At 42.1% G+C, this 24266-nt stretch overlaps 1 protein-coding gene across 3 annotated transcripts in view; it reads left to right on the top strand.

The window, feature by feature from the left end:
• The window catches only part of aldh16a1 (aldehyde dehydrogenase 16 family, member A1), a 63121-nt gene extending 41177 nt beyond the window's left edge, over positions 1-21944 (top strand). For all 3 annotated transcript variants that reach the window (XM_069909098.1, XM_069909096.1, XM_069909097.1), the window contains 2 exons: positions 11590-11715; positions 18693-21944. In XM_069909098.1, coding sequence (XP_069765199.1) covers positions 11590-11715; positions 18693-18866 — 300 coding nt within the window. In that variant the 3' untranslated portion in view covers positions 18867-21944. The remainder of the gene's footprint in view (positions 1-11589; positions 11716-18692) is intronic.
• The last annotated feature ends 2322 nt before the right edge of the window (positions 21945-24266 follow it).

Raw genomic sequence — 24266 nt, 5'->3', positions numbered from 1 at the left:
ACAGGAGGCGCCCGTTGTCATTGCACTTGCCGACACCATACTTGCCAAGGATTCCTGGCCGGGTTTCTGAGTCTTTGCCGACGCGAGCGTTGAAGTCGCCAAGGATGACAACCTTGTCGGCTGTAGGGGTGCGTTGGATGAGGTTGCGCAGATCAGTGTAGAACTTGTCCTTTTCTGCTGGTTCTGCCTGGAGGCTGCCTACATCTGCAAGGTGGACTTCGCTGAGAGCAGTTATGTCGCTGTCGAGTCTGAGGAGTTCATGTGCGATGAGGGCAGACTGACGTTCAGGTCGGTGGCTGTCAGCCTTGTCTAGCATGGTTCAGATGTTCCAGCATGCTAGCTTGAGTTTGTGTGCATCTTTTGAGGGGGAGGACGTGGACATGTCCTCGGGCCTGCGCAAAGGAGCTTTTAGGTGGAGTGCAGTGTGCGCGGTACTGGCCCCACCCTTTACACCCATGGTGTGTGTGCCATGGCCAAGCAAGCTGCGACGTGGCAGCGAGGTCCTTGGGTCATAGGTTTTATATCGGAGTGTCATTCTCCTATGCAGGTTACTTAACCAGGCTGAAGAGGCCTGCCTCCCCTTTTAGGTTGAACCATATCTGGAGATCTACGACTGCTGCCCACAGTTATGGAGTGGTGCGCCCTGGAATTGGCCTGCGTGCGTTTACTCCTGCTGCAGCTGAGTGCTGGCAGTGTGGGCGAGCTTTCTTCTGCCCCTCCTGCTGGGCCCTGGAGCCCCCGGACAGGCGGCTCGATTACTTCCAAACCTGGCTATACCACGCAGGGTTGAGTGGGCAGGAACACACAGGACCACAACCTTTCCCACGCCTTGCAAAACACCCCGGAGGTTCCCCAGGCAAGGCCGCTCTGGCGGGGCGTAGACTTGGGGCTCGCCCCTGGCCCAGTCTGTCTGTGTTTTGTGGGGGCCCGCTGACCAGTTGGGGCTCCGGGTGCATGGTGCAAGAGCCGCAGGCCGGCCCGCGGGTTCCAAACCGCCCCCATGAGTTCCTGGTTGAGCGGCCTGGCCTTTACCTTGGAAGTAGGGACAACCGCGGACTCCCTCACCCTTGGAGATTACCTTTCCATTATGTGGGAGTGAATGTGGTGTGACGGGCTTCCGTCTCGCATGCAGCCATCTTCAGCACAAACTCCGGGAGATCCAAAATGGACTAGCCTCGCCAAACGAACCCAGCTCAGCGCCGACATTGGCGACTTCAGGGGTTTCTACGAGGCTCTAAAGGCTGTGTACGGCCCCTCACCCCAAGTCCAAAGCCCTCCGCGCAGCTCAAATGGCAAAGTCCTCCTCAGCGACAAGATCTCCATCCTCAATCGATGGTCAGAACACTTCCAATCTCTTCAGTGCCAACCGCTCAGTCCAAGAAACCGCCCTGCTCCAGCTCCCTCAACAGCCCTTGAGTCTTGAGCTGGATGAGGTCCTTACCCGGGAAGAGACATATAAGGCAATTGAACAACTGAAAAGTGGCAAAGCAGCAAGTATGGATGGAATCCCCCCCCCAGAGATCTGGAAGGCTGACGGTAAAACTCTGCATACCAAACTGCATGAGTTTTTCATGCTCTGCTGGGACCAAGGAAAGCTGCCTCAGGACCTTCGTGATGCCATCATCATCACCCTGTACAAAAACAAAGGTGAGAAATCAGACTGCTCAAACTACAGGGGAATCACGCTGCTCTCCATTACAGGCAAAATCTTCGCTAGGATTCTCCTTAATAGACTAATATCTAGTGTTGCCGAAAATGTCCTCCCAGAATCACAGTGTGGCTTTTGCGCAAACGGAGGAACTGCTGACATGGTCTTTGCCCTCAGACAGCTCCAAGAAAAGTGCAGAGAACAAAACAAAGGACTCTACTTCACCTTTGTTGACCTCACCAAAGCCTTCGACACCGTGAGCAGGAAAGGGCTTTGGCAAATACTAGAGCGCCTCGGATGCCCCCCCCCCCCCCCCAAGTTCCTCAACATGGTTATCCAACTGCACAAAAACCAACAAGGTTGGGAGAGATACAGCAATGAGCTCTCCGAACCCTTCTCCATTGACAATGGCGTGAAGCAAGGCTACATCCTCGCACCAACCCTCTTTACTATCTTCTTCAGCATGATGCTGAAACAAGCCATGAAAGACCTCAACAATGAAGACGCTGTTTACATCCGGTACTGCACGGATGGCAGCCTCTTCAATCTGAGGCGCCTTCAAGCTCACTCCAAGACACAAGAGCAACTTGTCCGTGAACTACTCTTTGCAGATGATGCCGCTTTAGTTGCCCATTCAGAGCCAGCTCTCCAGCGCATGTCGTCCTGTTTTGCGGAAACTGCCAAAATGTTTGGCCTGGAAGTCAGCCTGAAGAAAACGGAGGTCCTCCATCAGCCAGCTCCCCACCATGACCACCAGCCCCCCCACATCTCCATCGGGCACACAAAATTCAAAACGGTCAACCAGTTTACCTTCCTCGGCTGCACCATTTCATCTGATGCAAGAATCGACAACGAGATAGACAACAGACTCGCCAAGGCAAATAGTGCCTTTGGAAGACTACACAAAAGAGTCTGGAAAAACAACCACCTGAAGAAACACACAAAGATCAGCGTGTACAGAGCCGTTGTCATACCCACGCTCCTGTTCGGCTCCAAATCATGGGTCCTCTACCGCCATCACTTACGGCTTCCATCAGCGCTGTCTCCGCTCCATCCTCAACATTCATTGGAGTGACTTCATCACCAACATCAAAGTACTCGAGCTGGCAGAGTCCGCAGGCATCGAGTCCACGCTGCTGAAAACCCAGCTGCGCTGGGTGGGTCATGTCTCCAGAATGGAGGACCATCGCCTTATCAAGATCGTGTTATATGGCGAGCTCTCCACTGGCCACCGAGACAGAGGTACACCAAAGAAGAGGTACAAGGACTGCTTAAAGAAATCTCTTGGTGCCTGCCACATTGACCACTGCCAGTGGGCTAATATCTCCTCCAACAGTGCATCTTGCCACCTCACAGTTCAGCGGCCAGCAACCTCCTTTGAAGAAGACCGCAGAGCCCACCTCACTGACAAAAGACAAAGGAGGAAAAACCCAACACCCAACCCCAACCAACCAATTTTCCCTTGCAACCGTGCCTGCCTGTCCCGCATCGGACTTGTCAGTCACCAACGAGCCTGCAGCAGACGTGGACATACCCCTCCATAAATCTTCATCCACAAAGCCAAGCTAAAGAAAAAAAGACTAGTCTCCGCCACCATCTTTTGCCTTGTGGTTTCCAACTCCAATTCCAGTCCTCCCAATTTGGCTCCCCACAAAGATTTCTGGTGCCAACACAGCACTGATTGCTGCTCTCTCCGCTTCTCCTGACAAGTGCCTTTGGGACCATACCCCTCCACTCCACCCCTACCATTTTGTTCAGATGCCTGCTGATATTTTTCTGTGCCTCAATGAAGGACTCAAGCCCAAAACTTTTGTTATGTTCCTTTATCTTTGCTGCATAAAGGACACTGTTGGACCTACCAAGTTTCTCCAGCGTTGTGTTTTTACTTCAACCACGGTGCCTGCAGACTTTTGTGTTATACTTCCCAATGTTACAATGGTCAGACTGCAGTTAGAAATGGGATATAACTAAGTTCAGTTCGAGGAGTTCTACGTTGAACAGACACGATATTCACATCTGAAGTGTGCTGGGTTCTTGTGGAGCAGTACCACGGGATGTCATCTGCACTAAGTGAAAAGTGATCTTTTTTGGGCTTTCGCAATCAGCATCAAAAATCCATAAAATACACCCAAAGGTGTTGAGGAAGCTAAATTTTCATTGTTCAGTGAAATTGGAGACTATCCCTCATTGATAATGGGGAGGATTACCAGATCGCTGAAAAATATTCAAGGACATGAGAGACTTGGCATATGGTTGCTCGAGTGGGATAGGTCAGTAGGGAAGAGGTTGCGCCGGTGTCTGCAGATTAGTAAAGGAATCAAACTTATGCTGGAAGATCGTAACCTGCTGGGTGTTTTCAGAATTGCTGTATATATTCATGTAATAGTCAAGATTTGGGGACCAATTTTTCATGTCAATTTTGGGGTGAGTGCGTATTACTTTTGGCAGTATTAAGCATCTCGGTCGTTCAAGGCATCGGGACCTTAGATAGCCGGGACCAGGTGGTAAGTCGGAGTTCGGGGCCTCTGGTGCACAGATAGGTGGGCAGCCAGGGTGAGGGCCTGGCAACGGAGCGTTGAGAGCTGCCGTGGGTGGGTGGGAGCTGCAGGGGGCGGCCTAGGGAGGGTCTGCAGTTGGACTATCGGGAACTTGGAAAGGTGTGTGGTCAGGGTCAAAATGTTTTTACACAGGCCATATGGAAAGCGTACCTTGATGAAGGCCTCAAACCCGAGTTGTTGGTTCTGCATCTTTGTCTTCGCTGTATAAAGTCCACTGATTGCCAGCTGAGTTTCTCCAGTGTCGTGCTTTTCAGTCACTCTGTCTGCAGACTTTGGTCTTTTACTTATTCCATCATTATTGATACCTGGCCCATTGCTGTAGAGTTGTTGGCAAATTTGAAGATTGAGGTGTGAGACTGACCATCCAAAACTACTTCTGAGTAAATACTGGTCTGACAGTCCATGTACAGGGGTAGTTAGTTACCTGGCCAGATTTTGATCCCATGAATACCTATTGTGGTTGTTGGATCATTTAGGATCTTGAGCACATGATTTTTTTTCATGAAAAGCCATCTTTCCTGAAAGTACATAAATTCTCTTCTTTTCTTCTTTGGCTTGGCTTCACGGACGAAGATTTATGGAGGGGTATGTCCACGTCTGCTGCAGGCTCGTTGGTGACTGACAAGTCCTTTTTTTTAAACTTTATTTAAAGGTTTTATCACAGGAATAAAAAGAAAGATTACATTTAAAGAAAATATATAAAATAATATAATTACAATACAACATTAATAACCTAACTTAATTCAATCTAACCCCCCCTACATATATCTATATATAAAAAAACCCACCCTTCCCCTCCCCAAAATAAAAAGTGAAGAATTAGTAAAATTAATAATATTTTCCTTTTTTGTGTTTTTTTAATACATAATATGACATAAAAATAATGAAAAAGATTTATCAGATCTAAAATATCACATCTAAGAGCATACTTAAATCAAACTTAATTGCATATACTTAACAAATGGAGTCCACTTCAACATAAAAAGATATCCTTTCCATAATTAAACAAGACTTCATCTCTAAATACCACCTGTCCAAAGTTAGTATATTTCTATCTTTCCAAGTAAACGCTATACATTTCTTGGCCACTGCTAAAGCTAAATAGATAATAGAAATCTGATAATTATTTAATCCTAATCAATTAATGATTGCATATTCCCTAATAAAAATATATCAGGATCTAATACAGCACAAATATATAATCTATTAAATATAGATTGAATACCTTTCCAAAACTGTTGCAATCGGTCACAGGACCAGACAGTATGTAAAAAAGTACTGGCTTTCTGGTCACAACGAAAACAACAATCTGACTTACTAAGACCAAATTTTTTAAATTTTTCTGGTGTTAAGTATAATTGATGTATAAAATTATAATTAATCATCGCTAATCTAGCATTAATCAACTGTTTTGACAAATTTCCATTCAAGCTTCTTCAGCTATTGTAGAACCTAAATCTTTTTCCCATTTCAACTTATCTTTATCCCAATCTTTCTTACTTTCATTTTCTTGTAGAATACAATACAAATCAGATATATACCCCTTTTTTGATATTGAAAGTACATATTTCTCAAAGCTAGTTTTGGGCAATAAAGTCATTTGCCGACCACATATCTGTTTTACAAATGATTTTAACTGATAGTACACAAATACAGAATTTCCACTAATACCAAATTTCCTTTGTAATTCCTCAAAAGAACAAAAATGTCCTTCAAAAAAACAATCAGATAAGTTTTTTTATTCCTTTCCTTTCCCATTGTTTCAAAGTGATATTGGAGACCATAAAAGGAACAAGTTGATTATTATATAATGGCAATCGCCCAGACCATTTATTTTTAAGCCCCATTTTATCAAGTTTACTCGTCTATAGATTCAATAAATGTTTCAATATTGGTACATCATAAGTTCGTAACAAATTTTTATTCCATCGAAACAAAAATTCATGTGGAGATTTTTCTAAAATAACTGCCAGTTCTATCTTTGCCCAACTGGGTGGATCCTCCATATTCATTAGTGCACTAAGAAATTTAAATTGAGCTGCCTCATAATAATATTGAAAATTAGGTAATCTCAAACCTCCAAATTGAAAGTCCCACATCAATTTTTTCATTGCTACCCTCGGAAATTTTTCCTTTCATAAAAATTCTCTAACTGCTTTGTATAAATCCTTAAAAAAAACTTTTTAAAGAAAAAATAAGGAATTGATTGAAATAAATATTGCATCCGAGGAAAAATATTCATTTTTATAGTATTAATCCTCCCCAGTAAACCTAAAGGTAAGTCCTTCCACCTAATCAAGTCTAGTTTGATCTTTTTTATTAAAGGAAGTTAATTAATTGAATATAAATCTTGACATTCTGTATTGACATTAATTCCCAAATATTTAATTTGTTGTGTCCACTTCAATTTCGTAAAATTTTTATATATCGAATAATCATCTTTACAAATTGACAAAATTTCACTTTTAGCCCAATTTACCTTATAGCCAGATAATTGACCATAATTTTCTAAAGATTCTTGAATTGCTGGTAAAGAAATATCAGGGTCCACCAGATATAATAAAACATCATCTGCAAATAAATTAATCTTATGTTCCTCATTGAAAACTCTCATACCCTTAACATTTTCATTTTGACGTATTAACTGTGCCAAAGGTTCAATAACTATAGCAAATAAAGCAGGTGACAATGGACATCCTTGTCTAGTAGACCTTGTTAAATCAAAAGATTATGAGATCTTTCCATTAGTAGCAACTCTAGCCTTCGGACTATTATATAAAGCCTTTACCAATCCAATAAACGAAGAACCAAAACAAAATTTTTCAAGTACTTTAAATAAAAACTTCCATTCCACTCTATCAAAAGCCTTTTCTGCATCTAATGAAACCACTATTGGATAATTCATTTGAAATTTAAATTTATTTATCAAAGTAATTAGTCGCAAAATATTATCAGACGCATATCTGTTTTTTATAAATCCTGTTTGATCTTTGTGTATTATTTTAGGTAAATATTGAGCCAATCTATTAGCCATAACTTTAGCTACAATTTTATTTAATCCTAATCAATTAATGATTGCATATTCCCTAATAAAAATATATCAGGATTTTTTTTGGTATAATCGTAATTATTGCATTAGAACAAGATTCAGGTAATTGAAAAGTTTTATAAATTTGCTGTATTACATTCTTATAAATAGAAGATATATCAACATAAAAAGTTTTATAAAATTCTATAGAAAACCCATCTTCACCGGGTGCCTTTCCATTTGGCATATCTCTTATGGCCATTTCAATTTCATTTTCTGTAAAAGATTTATCCAACTCTTGTCTATCTTCTTGATTCAGCTGTGGCAAATTAATATTTTTCAAAAAAGAATCTATTGCATCTTCACTTACATCTTTACACTCAGATGTATATAATTTTTTATAAAAATTGCAAAATTCCTCATTAATTTCTTTTTGTCTAAAAGTAATACCCAATTTTTTTTCTAATTACTGGTATAATCCTGGATAATTGTTTTTTTTTAACTGCCATGATAAAACTTTATGAGCTTTCTCGCCCCATTCATAAAACTTATGTTTCATTAAACATTCAAATCGATATGTTTGTAATTCATTATACTTTAATTTTAAATTAATTAACTGGTTCTTTTGCATTTCAGTAGCATTTCAGTAGCATTATCTTTTTCTCTAAATCTTCAATCTCTCTAATTCTCTCTTTCTTTACTTTGGATGCATAACTAATAATTTGACCTCGTAAAAAAGCTTTCATTGCGTCCCATAAAACAAAATGACTGGAAACAGTTAACATTATTACTAATAAAATCCTCAATTTGTTTTTTTAAATAACTAATAAATTCTGGTTTTTGTAATAACATAGTGTTAAATCTCCATCTTGGAGTTCTCTGAACATCTTGTGAACTCTGATATTCTAATAATAATAATGAATGATCTGAGACCAATCTTGCCTTATAATCCACAGATATAACCTTATCCTGCAAATGTGTTGAGATTAAAAAATAATCAATTCTTGAAAAGGAATTATGACGTGAAGAATAAAAAGAAAAATCTTTCTCTGTAGGATTAAGTCTTTGCCAGATGTCAACTAAATTCAAATCTTTCATCATATTAGTCACTTGTACTGCCATCTTAGATTTCTTAATTACTCTTGGATACTTGTCCAATAAAGGCTCCAATACCACATTTAAATCTCCCCCAATCATCACATTAGAGTTTGCTTGTCCAAGTAATAAAGACACATCTACAATAAAAGCTGTATTTTCAACATTTGAGCATAAACATCAAGCAGAGTCCAAGCCTCATTAAGAATTGTACAATTCAATTTTAATAATCTTCCTCCATTTTTCTCTTCATTCTGTAACTGAAATGGTAAATTCTTATGCACCAGAATTGCCACTCCTTTCGCCTTTGAATTAAATGAAGAATAGAAAACTTGTCCAACCCATTCACGTTTAAGTTTCAAATGTTCCTTATCTGTTAAATGAGTTTCCTGCAAAAAAGCCACATCAACTTTTAATTTTTTTAAGTAAGCAAGTACTTTCTTACGCCTAATAGGATTATTTAAATCCTGAACATTAAGAGAGGCAAACTTAAGTTTAGACATTACTTACAATAACACAAAGAAAAAGAGGAGAAAAAAAAGAAAAGAAAAAAAGGGGAAAAAAAGAAAAACACCCCCTCCCCTTATCCCCTCCTAAAACTACAAAAAGAGAAAAGAAAAAAAAATTAAAGATAATAATTAAAAAAAACTTTACTCCTTAATCCAAAAATTAATGAAAAAAAACAGGTAGGAGGTTGCAACCACCTCCTCCTGTCTCAACCGCTCAATGCGGTAACTCCCACAAGGTATTGGGTGTGAGATAACCCACACATAGCTGATGACTTCTGGAAAATGATGCCCGCCCAGCTCCCTCTCCCAACTCCCGTTTCACATTAAGCTATCATCATTATCTGAAACCTTCTCAGAAAATTTTTCTTTTTTTAATCCGCTTTATCACTCCGACCACCATTGTTTCCATTTCTTCTTGGAATTCGGTTCCCATCTTGTGTCTCTACTCTCCTTGGAGACCGTGATGGACTACGTCTTTCCTGAAATTGCGTAATTGACAACAATTGAGCAAAGTCCATAGCTTCCTTAGGGTTATCGAAAAATTTTGGTTGATAGCCATCTTGAAAAATCTTCAATACAGCAGGGTATCTAAATGTTGCTTTATATCCTTTTTTCCCACAACACTTCTTTCACAGGATTAAATTCACGTCGTTGAGACATAACTTCTTGACTCAAATCCAGATTTAAAAAAAACACGATTGTTCTGAACCATCAAAGGAGATCTTCTTTGTTGTGCATTTCTTATAGCCACACGCAAAATTGTCTCTCTATCATAATAATTTAAACAACGAACCAGAACAGGTCTTGGATTTTGTCCTGGAAAAGGCTTTCTTCTCAAAGCTCTATGGGCTCATTCTAATATTAAGCCTTCCGGAAACTTATCTTGTCCTAACACTTGTGGAATCCATTCAGTGAAAAATTTTCTTGGATCTGATCCTTCTCCCTGCTGCCCTTCTTTTAAAAAAAAATAAAGGTGCACCATTGGCACCCCACCTCTGACTGAGACCCAGCATTCTTCTCTCATACTTGCCATGGGTTAGATATGGTCAGACCCTCAACTTGTTGCTATTGGCTGAGAAACAATGCACTCTTTCTCACACTATAATGTCATTCATCCCAGCTCACTCGTTAAGCATCACTTGTAACATGATTTCACACACAAAGAGAGCAAGAAAATCTATTTGTATTTTGGTTTCCTTCCAACCCATAAAAAGAGATATTGGAAGAGGTTAATGACAAAATTCCAAGAATACATTCAACCTCCCACAAAGATTTATAATATTGACAAATCGCCTCCTCCTCCATATTTCAGAATAGACACAGGCTTACAGGCAAGGTGGGATGGTCGTGAGGACACATACATCACAGTAACACACCCTTCCAGCCCAATTACTCAAGTGACTTACAATCCCTATTCGTTTTGAAATGTGTCAACTTCTGATAATGTTAAACAGACTCAGATCAATGAGCACCTGTGGTGTCCCAGGTGAGAGTCAAAACCTTTCAGTACGATTTATAACCATATTACAATTATAGTACGGAAACAGACCATGTCGACCCTTCTAGTCCACACTGATTTAAGTGAACTCCACTAGTCCCACCTACCTGCTCCCTGCCCATAACCCTCCAACCCCTCACATCCATGCACTCATCCAACCTGTTATGCATTTCAAGCTCTCCTTCTTTGCTAATTTATGCACTCTTAAGACATTACGATGAGACACAAAAGTCTGCCGATGCTCGGAATGTAGTAAATGGTCTTTTGGCACTTTTGTATTTTTTGTTCCTTCCCCTGAGCTCACTGGCTTCCTTCTCTTCCATCGTGATGTCTGTAGCCCTGCAGATAAGACCTTTAGACGTAGAAGCAGAATAAGGCCATAGAGTCTGCTCCGCCATTTGAATGCAAAGAAACCTATCACACGTCGAGCTAAAGACTAATGATCCGTGGTCAATACTCATCCTAATGACTGTTGATTTAAGAGAATTTTAAAAATCCAAGATATATGCGAGTTGGTCACTGTGTCCAGCTGGTCTCAGTTGAGAAACTTTGCTCCACTCAGACAGCATTCCAGATTGAAACCACCCAGTAGGTGAGGAAATTGCTCTCTCAGCCTCCTCTCTCTCTTCTGTCCCCCCCCCCCCTCCATCACAAAAAAGCTATTCTTATTATGGACCCTTTCTAGCCCCCTCATATTATGAACTCTACAAGGTCACCCCTCAGCCTATCTTCAAACCTACAAAGCAGCTTTCAAAAATATTCTTATACGGATTTATATCTCAGTAACATTTTAGGAGCGTCGTTCGTTCAATCCACGGCCACAGTTTTGCAATGTGAAATTATCAGGAAGTGTCCCTTCATTTGGAACACAACATAACAGCACAGAACAGGTCCTTCGATCCTCGGTTGTGCGGACCTGTATGTTCCTACCAAAAAAAAACTAAAACTTCCTACCTCGTAACCCCCATTTGCCCAAGAGTCTTTTTAAATGCCCATAATGTTTCAGCCCCCACCACCTCTCCGGCAAGGCATTCTAGGCCACCACTCTGCGTCTTTAAACAAAACTTATTCCTAAAATCTCCCCTAAACCATCCTCCCTTCACTTTATAAGCATCTTCTGTGTTTGCTACTCCCGCCCTGAGAAAAAGGCACTGGCTGCCTACCTTATCTATGCCTCTTAGAATTCCAACCATTTGCTCTGAGCTTTGTTGCCAACTTATCCTCTCTTACATGACCTATTTATTTTAATGTAGGTTTTTGAAACCTCAGACCTTCCAGCTGGTGTGGTGAATATTCTAACTGGATCACGAGATCATCTGAGCAAGTTCCTGGTTGAGCATCAGGATGTCCAAGCCATGTGGTACTTTGGTTCTGCAAAGGTGACTGTTGCTTTATGATTGCTTTTCATTGGGAAAGGTTGACCTGATTTTTTTTTCTCCTCTCCAGCTTTGGGAGTGACCAAGCAGTTGGGTCACTGAGAAAACAAAAGTATGTTGCTGTTTTTATTGGGAAAAATCCACATAAGGTAAAGCAAAAAGAGATGTAGGGTCAGCATATAATGTTTGAGATCTTTGCAGTTTGGCGCAGTTCCTTGCATTTTTTTTGTCAAGGTACTTCACATATGAGTGTTATTATGGGTCATGGTTATCAAAGCAGTTAGTGCAATGCCATTACAGCGCCAGTGATCGGGGTTAGGACCCAGTGCTGTCTGTAAGGAGTTTGTGCATTCTCTCCGTGACTGTGGGTTTCCTCCAGATATTCAGGTTTCCTCCTGGGTTGGGGGTGGGGGGTGGTTGTAGGTCTATTGGGTGTAATTGAGAAGCACGGGTTCATGGGCTGAAATTTAAAATGGATTCGGCCAAGGTTGGCAGAGGCAGGGATGCAGCATGTGGGAAAGAGGTTTCGTGCAAGTTGTACTGGCCATACAAGTGTAGGAAGACAAAGTGATGGAGTAGGTAGAAAACCTGCCTGGGTGAGCAGGCAACACCAAGAGCATGGATGAGGGTTTCCAGAGCAGATGAATTGCAGGAAGGCAGACTCTGACCTTGTGAGGTGAGAACTAGATGGGCTTAGTGTAGGTAACTGGGAAATCAAATGTCATACCAAGGTTGGAAGCAGCAAGTTTCAGTCTCCAGGTAGTGATCTGAAGGCTGGAGCCTCATCAAATGTTTTTCAGTTTTTGTCGTACAAGGGAATACACGACAATCTAATTAAAATTTAAACTGATTTCTATCAAATTAACAAACCCAGCAGCCAGTTTCAATGTCATATAATTTAAGAGTTCAGATTGCATTGTAAACAATGAGCTTAATATGATTCCTGTTGCGATTTTCAAAGTTTCTTTCACCTGTTTACAATATATAGTGTATTCTTTGAAATTTTTAATGACAGGTTTTGAAATTATTTGAACATGCCTTGATTAAACAGTAACTACAGATTGTACTCATGACATTTCATCAAGTTGGAAACCCTCCTGTTCTGTTTCCACACTGCTAAGATGGTGCTTGAACCATGCAAACAAAAATCTGGTAGTTGGAGCTGCATGGTGACACAAGGAGAACATGCAGTACAGCTCCGATTATCCGAAATCGGATTCTCATAAATCCTTATTTATCTGAAATGTTTTTGGAGCTGAACTGACCAGGGACCTCAAGCAGGGCCTCCTCAGTAGTGAGGTGTCAGTGATCAGCCATGGCCAGCAGTTTTTTTGTTGTTGAGAATTAAACATTATTTTATTCCCTTTTTGTTTCTGGTTTAAACACTGTTATAACTGATTTGCTGTTGGTTCTGGGCTGTCTTTTTTTAAACAAGTGACCAGTTCTCCAGACAAAAACATTTATCCGAAATGGGCCCGGTCCCGACCATTTTGGATAATCTGAGTTATACTGTACTCACTTGGCCGAGTTTAACTTTGGTGTTTGAGGTTTATTTTCATATTCTGCCATTAAATGCAAGGTCCCTTTTAGGACTTTCAAGGCACATGTGATGTCCTCCTCCAGTGATTATTGAAGAGAGTCTTGGCATTCAGAGAGACCAGGGGATTTGACTTTTGGAATGTATTTTTGACTGGGAAAGCCAAAGTTCAAATGCCAAAATTGAACAGATCACTGAATAGAAAACTGAACAGATTTTTTTTTCCCAATTACTCAAATTTTATTCTTTAATGTTTTCCGGTGCCTCACAATTTCACTTTTTCACTCTCATAATCGGGATCAGAATTTATTATCGTGAACATGTCATGTTGTTTTGTGGCAGCATCACAGTACAAAACATTTCTATAAATCACCTTACAAAATAAATAAAAATAGTGCTGCTGAGTGCTTATCCTCGGGCTCCTGTATCTTTTTCCTGATGGTAGCAGTGTGAAGAGGGCATGGCCTGGGTGGTGGGCATCTGAGCATAGGGGTTGTTTTCTTAGACACCACCTCTTGTAGATGTCCTTGCTGAAGTGAAGACTGGTGCCCATGATATTGCAGGCTGAGTTAACAATCCTTTGTAGTTTTTTTTCTTATTTGTGTTGGCATTTACTTACCAGTCAGGGAGGCAATCAGCCAAAATGTTCTCTACGGTACACCTGTAGAAGTTTCTGATGACGTACCGAATCTCCTCAAACTCCTCTAGCCGATGGCGAGCCGCCTTCATGATTGCATCAACATTGAGGCTCCAGGACAGATTCTTGGAGATGTTGACACCTAGGAATTTGATGTTCTTAACCCTTGCCACCACTGAGCCCTCTGAGGGCTGGCTTGTGTTCTCACCACTCAACTAGCTGATCTATCTCCCTCCTGTACACTTCCTCATTGCCACTTGATTTTGTAATCAGTTTTTATTGGCAGCTGAGGTGTTGATATCTGGGCCATTTACAGTGCAAGAATTGAATCTACAGTTTAGAGATTATAGAGTTAAGGCAGGGAATGCATTGGCTCATCAACCAGAACACACACAGTTGAAAGTTTGCCCTAGTTTAATGAAAGCGTGAATTTGGATGGTTTGGTAGATTGTGTTCAACTTTTTGATTTCATTTAATTTCTTTGGTTTGTTCTCACTAATGATTAAAATAGATGCTGACCTCAATTTCACTTCATTTCCTGTTGGGGTTGATTAAGTCTGATTTTGGAAATGTTAAGTATTTTCCCCACAATGGAGTGCTGACCAGTTATTGCAGTCACTGTTTCCACATGAGGAGGCTGTGGGATAAAGTGGGTAACTTCTAAAGTTTTTATCATTTCCTTCTGAACCTTGACGAGACCAGTATGGCAGAGGAGTAAAAGAGATAACTAGGAGGTGGCAATGAATATTTGTGACATTTGTTTCCACTTAAAAATAAAGCACTCTACAGTAAAATCCCCAGTATCTGGCATCTATGAAGATCGCGGATGCCAGATAGGCAAATTCTCTGGTTAACTGAACTCACTCTTGCAATACCTAACTAATATACCAGCATTAAGAATACACTGATTAAAAGACCAAAGTGCAATGTGTAAATTAATTTGGGAAAAAAAACCAGTATTGTAGACCTTAATTATGTAAAGTTCACTTTAATCAGGTGACTTGCTAAATTTAAATTTGAATCCCAGTTGCTGGCTACACTAACCATGCCGCCGTCATAATTAACTCCAAGTTTCAGAAAAAACATCACTAATATATTTAATACTAATAAAGATTAAAAACTCTTGCTCGGCGAGGTAGGGAGGCATTTTGGGAGGATCGCGAGTGGCTCTTCATCCTGGGCACTGCCATTTCATTCTAACGCAACCTTACAGAGACTTTATCACATTTCTCAGGCTGACGGTCAAAAATGACCTTTTTGAACATTGTAAAATGGAATTTGTGCATTAATTTTTCCAATACCAATGAGATTTATCTTTTGGTACAAGCCCTGACATTAGCAGAGGTGTTTGTTTAGAGATCTTAGCTGGTGGTGGAAGTTAAATTAATTTTGAGAGCTGATGGTGTTGTCATTTCTGAAAGTTTGTACACAGGATGTCAAGCCATCCTTTGACCAAAAATGGCAACAAGGCATCCTGGTAAAGTTGAAGTCACTGGGAATCCAGTGATGAGTCTAACCTTGCATTAAGGTTGTGTTATGAGCCCAGAGGACCCCAAAACCCAGCAGCAATAGATAGTCACCAAGACCCATGGTTACTTAAACAAAACATGCGTTTAATTATCTTTAAACATGAAAACAGGATCAAACTTTAACTTATTACTATTAACTTAACCTAACAACCCCCTTCTAATTTTAAGTGAATGTGTATTTAATATGTGAGTAAGTTTAGAAAAGTTATGGTGGGAGGAAACCAGAGCCCCTGGGGAACACCCACACAGACATGGGGAGAACATACAAATTCCTTACAGCGCGGGATTCGAACCCCACTGTAATGACATTGCGCTAACCCCTGCGCCAACCATGGCACCATCTGAAAGTATTTTCCCCACTTCCCACCCCCCACCAAAGTAACACGCCATTCTGGTCACTCAGTCTTGGATCGGGTTCCCCAGTCGACCATGGGAGGCTCTTCAGCAGAAGGCCAGGAGACGTTTGAGCCTCTTTGCCAACTCAAAGCAGATTAATGATGGGCAATAATATGTTGCCTTTAGAGACCCTGAATAAAATAGTTACACTGGAAAAAGTTGGCAATATTCCATGCTGGATGGACGTAAACATCTGGTTTTTTGAATTCTGGAATGCTAGGGATAACAGGGGTTAGTGGTAGGGGGGTACGTGGGGAATATCACGTGCTGTGAGTTGAATTTTAAATAGCCTTACAAATGAAGGTTGTATCGGAGAGCTTTAGAGTGTTTTCTGTCATGGAGAAAGTGTTTAAAATGCAATTAATAATAAAGATTCAGCGAGTTGACAAGCTCCTGACTCCCGACCCGACTCCAAATCCTCCCCTAAGTCAACTGTGCACACACTGGGGAGTCCGGTAGGCTGAAGAGAGGGTTTGGTGTTGGGAGCTCTGTTGTGCCAGGAAGGGGAGAGGAGGTAGGGAACGCCACTGAGCCAGAGTTCCAGGTCCTGCCTGGAAGGCGCCTCTCCTTGATGATGCTGGGGACAAGAGATTCTTCCAACTGCTGGGAGACAGTGGTGCGCAGTTTGAGAGGGAAAGAAAAGACGATAGGGGAAGGTAAAGAAGTAAAGAGGGAGTTTCACGTCGAAGGAATTTTTTTTAACCTGAGGTCAATTCATCTCTGGAAAAAAATTTGGATAAACGAGAATTTTGAAGAATTCTATTTTGGATAATCGGAGTTGTACTGTATATCAATGTAATGGATATTGATATATGCATGTGCATTGCATCTGCTTTTATAGCATGACTGCATCTATCCTGGCTAAACATGCCCAGGTCCAAGAAAACATTTGCATAGCACCTGAGGGCCAAAGAATGTTTGGATTGACCAAAACAGCTGTGGGCATATTACTAGCAGACTTAAAATATAGCAGGAAATCACATAAATAGGTTGTGTCTTTAAAAAAAAAAAGTGGCACAGTTGGTGTAGTGGGTCACGTAATGCCTTTACAGCACCAATGATCGGGAATCAGACCAGCATTTGAGCCCTGTGCTGTCTGTAAGAAGTTTGTGCATTCTTCCTGTATCTGCGTGGGTTTTCCCTCGGGACTCCAGTTTCCCACCACCATTCAAAAACTTACTGCGGACGTTGATCATTTGGGTGGCATCTGCTCATGGGCAAAATGACCAGTTACTGTGTTGCATGTTTAAATTTACCATATTATATACAAAACTGGGGACAGAGCTGGAAACTTTATTCATGCAAGGTTGACAAGACTGGTTTTTTTTTTAGATTTGAGGTGGCTCAGTGAGATTTAATTAGTGTGCACATTTACTGGCGGCCTAGTCAGGTACTTTTCTCTGACCAGAAAGGTTGAAAGATTAAAGAGAAATTAAGGAAAAGACTTTTTTTTCTGTCACTCGGGTCACTAGGTCTTGAGAATGAGGTATCTGTTGGGGCAGGCAGAAACTTGCATGACATTGAAAGAGGACTTGTTCTTGGTATCTTCACTGACCACTCTCCCTCATCCCACACTTCCTTACTCATTGTAGGAGCTTGTATGCAAATTGTGACATTATTTCTGAAGTTAAATTTTTATCACAAAATGTCTAATCCAGTGAGAAGGGTTCTTCTGCGAGCAGAGCCGCAGGTTAGCTAACATTCATACAGCCGTGTAAAGAGCACTTGTTTGCAGTGCGTTGGATTGCAATGAAAAGGAAGATCGATAAGAACCAAGCAAGGGCAGCGTGAGAGCATTGTCATTGGTTTCATTCAGAAATGTATGGGTATGGGGTAGAAGCTGTCGTTTAGCCCGTTAGTGCTGCTTTCACTCTCTTGAGCCTTCTCCCCAATGGGAAGAGAGCGAGGTGTGCACGTCTGGGTGATGATGGAGCGTCAGTGCATTGGCTGCCTTTCCTTTGCAGGAGGTGCGATGGGGTCCACCAAGAGAGGAAATTTTGCATTATGTTCTCCCTTGGTCTTCCAACTTTGAGCAGAACAGCTTCAAACAGGCCTTCTAAGTGAAGCAATGTTTCACTTGTGAATCTGCAAGATCCACCTAGGTTGGAGAGACTGGGCGCAGACTGAGAGATCGCCTTGTTAAGCATCTCGGCTCTGTCTGCCCCAATAATGTGGATCTCCCAGTAGCCACCCATTTCAAATCTCCATCCCTCTCCCTTGCCGACGTCTCTGCCCATGGTCTCACGCACTGCCAGAATGAGACCAACCACAGATTGGAGGAACAACCCCTCATTTTCTGACTGGGCACCTTCCAAATGGACGGCATCAATATTGACTTCTCTGGCCTTTGTTAAACTCCCCCCGCCCTGCTTACGGTCTCCTTTCATGCAGACATGATGAATTTCACCCAGATTCTTATCACATCTTTTGCTGGCATGGTTTCCTCTCCCATTGTTTGAATCCTGAGACTTTCTGATATATCCTTGAAGAAGGGCTCAGGCTTGAAACTTTGAAGGTATATCTTTGTCAGAAAGATCCTTGATGCTCACTAAACCACTCGAGTTCCTCCAGCATTTTGGTGTTCTCACTACAGTGACTGTGTCTGAAGCTTATCATGTTTATTTCTGCTCCTGTACCAAAAATCTTTGCTGTAATGCATCCAGCAAGTATGTGTTTGATTTTTTAAAAAACGGCAGTGACTTTCCAAAGCAGTTCATCGACTTCAAAGATTTTTTGCCGTGTTCTGCAACTGAATAATGTCAATCAAATACTAACAATTTTTCTTTGTCCTCATTCTAGTTCCAGGTCACCAAGCTGATCTTGGTGGCATCTGGTGTTTTGCTTTCAATTGTCAAAACACATGCCTGTTTTTAACCTTTAGGGGTCGAAGTTTGTGGAGTGGTCATCAGCGGAAAACCTGAAGCGGACCTGGGTGAACTACGGGGTCCGGCGTGCCTGGCGCAACTCTCAGCAGGGGTCAGGAGAGGAGTTCCTGTATCATGCAACACAGTGCAAGAATATCTGGATCCCCATGGGAGAGATCTTTGCCAACTAGAACCAGGTGGATAGAGAATGGCAACCCAATCTGTCCAGAGCTCAGGTGGGGTTCAACCAAAGATTCTCAGCACTGAGAGAAGGGTAGTTCTATCTAGTTATATTTTTGTCACTTCCATTGTAATGTGAATGGTTTGATTAGATATTAGTGTGATCTAATACAACATATCTGGCCTGTTCTTGGCAAATGTTTTTTGATATTATTAAAATAGCAAGTGTAGCCTATCAACAGTTGCTGTTGAAAGCAGAGACTCAACGCATTGTTCACCTTTAGAATGAGCAACATACTTGACTTTTGAAGCTTTCTAATAGGTTCTTTGCACAATTGAATGGGATTCTGTAGAGAACTGAACGCCTTCTCGCACTCCTCCTCCTCCTCATGCCATCCCTACTTTAACTGTAGTTGCTTCCTTATCCGTGAAATGAGTTTTCTGCCAATTCACATGTTTATTGATGGCCCCTATCAGTTCCCTAGGTCACCAGATACTGGATGAGGAAGTGTCAAAACCCTCCTGAATTCCTATTCCAACAGGCACTACAGAATGGAAATTTGTCCTCACAAACCAAGGCCCTTCTTACTTGGGGTGGGGGGAGAGAAAAGAACTTGACTTGGAATCCTTTGTGGGATTGGGAAATTACAATCAGGATCACAAAATGTGATTGAGCAGGTCTGTCCAACTGGAAGGATGCTGCCCCCATAGTCACCGGCTCTAGTTATTGTTTCCATCGCAATCTGATCGGTGAATGACCTGGCACTTTCGCCTTGGCCGCCATTCCTTCTCTTTATGAATCTTGTCATTACTTTTGTAATGAGTTGGCGTGATTCATCTTTTGAACAAAAGTCAGGCAGGAAGTGTTCTTGCCAGAATTGCCTACTGCCAGGGAGCTTTAAAGCCTTGTTTGAATCCGGGCCAAAATGAGAGGGGCAACACCTCTCTCTCCGTGTTTAATATCCAAAAATGATTGGAGACCTATTTGCGTCTGATAGATCCTCTGCACATTTCCTGTGTGTACAGTCATTAAATGTCCCCATTATGGCCAAGTTTGGAAGGGTAACCTATGCGAGCAATGGAAATGTTGACTTGCATTCTACTTCCAAGTCATGATTGAATAGATTGAGCTTTTTGGTGCTTCTTGCTGTTGGTAGAAAAATGTCATTAAAGTTTCTCTAGATGTGTTGATGTTAGAAACATGGTCACATTGAATGAAATTTAAATAAACTTTGGGCTTGAGCATATTTTCTCTTGGGCAGAGACGGCCCATGCGCACCGCTCAGCCAACCTCAGAAGCCACTGCAAATCTGCACTGCTGTCATGAGCGAGCATGAGCACCAGATAAAACATACAAGTCAAAACTACTTAACCCACCTGCAAAGCTGCTGCAGATGTACGCAGCCGTCTTGAGCGCGCTTCCACCAAGGATTCTTCCTCAGTTGCTCTGTTCTACGGCACACCTCAGAGCCTGCAAATCCTGACATGGGTTAACTTTGCAACTCTTCACCCTACTGCCCTAGTCACATCTAATATACCATTAGCATTTAAGGCATTTCATTGCTGTTACCCTTGGTCTGAATTTTTTCAAAAATTTCTCCTTTGAAATCTGTTTCCGGATAAATTTTTGGAATTTTCCAAGTCAGAGCTTCAGTGTTCTTTGCTAACAAGCTGCTTTTTACATTATTTTAAATAAATGACAAATGGTAATGGAGCCACTGAGTAATGTTACATTCTCCTGCACCTCGACTCTGTCTTTATTTGTGTAAGAGATAAGTTTTATGGACAATTTGTTGGGTCAAATTTGCTGGCGGTTGTCGACCTTTACACGGGTCATACCTTTTGCCCACCGTAATTACCTGCAACGTTCAAGGCACGGGGAGCTTGGTTGGCTGGGACTAGGTGGTTAGTCCATGCTCAGGACCTCTGGCGGCTGCCAGGGTGAGAGGTGTCGGGACCTCCAGTGGGCAGCTGGGGTGAGGCTCCGCAGTTGGGGCGTCAGGACCTGGGAGCGGTCGGGTCATCGAGAGCTTGGGCGAGCGGAAAGGGCGAGGATCTGCGTTCAGAAGTTCGGACAGGTGGACAGCCGAGGGGAAGGTTTGCGGTCGGGGCATCGGCAGCTCGGATAGGCGGGTGGCCGGGGCCAAAAATAAGGGGGTTGACTTTTACATGGTTTATATGGAAAATATGATTTATAAAAAAAAAAGTTTGTTCGTCTGTGTGGTAAGTATCAGACCAGGGTCCTTCAGTTTGCTGCAGTCACTGGAGCCATGCAGCTTGTGAGAAGCTTTGCCATTGTATGGAGGCTTTCTTGTTAAATGCTGTGTGGAAAAAAATATAGGGACTTTGAACTAGTTTCCAATCTTGCACAAATACCGAAGATGGTTTGAAGTGCCGTCATGGTGATCTTTAACTCTTCAGCTTCAGGATTATCCTTCATTCACCTGTCTGTTCTCTGTAAGGACTTAATTTTTAGAATTGTCTGACATTTCTCTTCTCTCCTCTTCCACCCCCCCACTCCCTGTTAGATAAATTTCAGAGCTAGTTTCACCATTTTACATTCTCAAGATTTTTATTTTTGTGTAAAATAGAAAATATATTACACAAAATTTCCTTTAGCCTACCATATGGCAGGCAAAGATTTGCTATCAGGAAAAATTTGCTCGGTGACCCCTTACAGCCAAGGAAAGAGAAGCAGAAGAATCTCCCCCACCCCTCAGAGTCACTGGATGTCCATGGCTTCACCTCCAGCTGGTGGCTATACCCTTTGCTAATAGGAACTGGTGCAATGTCACTCATAAAGGATTGTAATTGGGCAGCACGGACCAAAATGACCTGTTACCATTGCACTATCTTTAAATTAAAAAGACTTTCTGAAGGATAATTAGGAATGGGGAATAAATAGGAGACCAACGAATAAAACCAAGTTACGAGTCAGTGTGGCAAATCTCTGCCAAGCTGTGTCTGTCTTCCCTTTGGCTTGCCTTGCTGTACATTCTCGACTGTGAAAGACACTCTCCTTGGGTAAAACTGTACATGCACCTATTGTCTTTCTTGATTGCTAATAAAAGGCCATGATTATTGTTTGACCGCATCGTCTTTGTCGACTGTCCCTTCAGACCAGTTAAGAACCATGGACTTGGCAAAACAGCCCATCAGAAGACTGAGATCTCTGGACTTTGGAACAGGTTTAGTTGTGGCTTTGAAGGAAATTAGATGAGAATTTCCATATTTCTTTATAAATAGAAGGATGATATTCTGATCATTGGTGTCTGCAAACTCACCGAGAAATTCTGTTCTCACTCTGATTCTCCCCAGCCCTTCATTTTCCAGATGCTCGCTCTCTCACTCACACACACTCTCTCACACACACTCACACTCACATACAGACTCTCACACACACTCACACTCACATACAGACTCTCACACTCACTCACACTCACAGACTCTCTCACTCTCACACACTCACATACAGACTCTCACTCTCACACACCCTCACATACAGACTCACACTCACATACAGACTCTCACACACACTCACAAACAGACTCTCACACTCACACACTCACATTCACATACAGACTCTCACTCTCTCACACACTCACACTTACAGACTCACACTCACACTCACATACAGACACACACACATACAGGCAAACACTCACTCACATACAGACTCTCACACACACTCACACTCACATACAGATTCACACACTCACACATACAGACTCACACACACTCACATAAAGACTCTCACTCTCACTCACACTCATACAGACACACAAACTCACATACAGACTCACACACTCACTCACATAGACTCTCACACACATTCACACTCACATACAGACTCACACACTCACACTCATACAGACTCACACACACTCACATACAGACTCACTCACATACAGACTCACTCACACTCACATACAGACTCTCACACTCACATACAGACTCTCACTCACACTCACATACAGACACACACACACTCACATACAGACTCTCTCTCACTCTCACACACTCACATACAGACTCTCTCACTCACACACACACTCACATAAAGACTCTCACTCTCACACACACTCACATACAGACTCTCTCTCACACACACACTCACATACTGACTCTCTCTCTCTCACACACACACACTCACATACAGACTCTCACACTCACATAAAGACTCAGTCTCACTCACACTCACATACAGACACACACACTCACAGACTCACTCACACTCACATACAGACTCTCACTCTCACACACACTCACACTCACATACAGACTCTCACACACTCACATACAGACTCTCTCTCACACACACACTCACATACTGACTCTCTCTCACACACACACACTCACATACAGACTCTCACACTCACATAAAGACTCTCAGTCTCACTCACACTCACATACAGACACACACACACTCACAGCTCACTCACACTCACATACAGACTCTCACTCTCACACACACTCACACTCACATACAGACTCTCTCACACACTCACATACAGACTCTCACTCTCTCACACACGCACTCACATACAGACTCTCTCACACACACACTCACATACAGACTCTCACACTCACATACAGACTCACACACACACACATACAGACTCTCACACACTCACATAGAGTCTCACTCTCACACACACTCTCACTCACATACTGACTCTCACACACTCACACACTCACACTCACATACAGACTCTCTCACACACTCACATTCACATACAAACTCTCGCTCTCACACACACTCACACTCACATACTGACTCTCACACACTCACACACACATACAGACTCTCTCACACACACTCACACTCACATACAGACTCTCACTCTCACACACTCACATACAGACTCTCACTCACACACACACTCACATACAGACTCTCTCACACACTCACATACAGACTCACACTCACATACAGACTCACACACACACACACATACATACTCTCACTCTCTCACACACTCACTCACATACAGACTCTCACTCACACTCACATACAGACTCTCACTCTCACACACACACACATACTCACATACAGACTCTCTCACACACTCACACTCACATACAGACTCTCACTCTCACACACACTCACACTCACATACAGACTCTCTCACACACACTCACATACAGACTCTCACACTCACATACAGACTCTCACACTTTCACACACACATACAGACTCTCTCACACACTCACATACAGACTCTCACTCTCACTCACACTCACATACTGACTCACACACTCACACACACATACAGACTCTCTCACACACACTCACATACAGACTCTCTCACACTCACACTCACATACAAACTCTCGCTCTCACACACACTCACACTCACATACTGACTCTCACACACACACACCTACAGACTCTCTCACACACACTCACA

Source organism: Narcine bancroftii, chromosome 13 (assembly GCF_036971445.1).
Source record: "Narcine bancroftii isolate sNarBan1 chromosome 13, sNarBan1.hap1, whole genome shotgun sequence".
Taxonomy (NCBI): Eukaryota; Metazoa; Chordata; class Chondrichthyes; order Torpediniformes; family Narcinidae; genus Narcine; species Narcine bancroftii.
The sequence above is the reverse complement of the archived record's forward strand: the minus strand, read 5'-3'. Positions and strand labels throughout refer to the sequence as shown.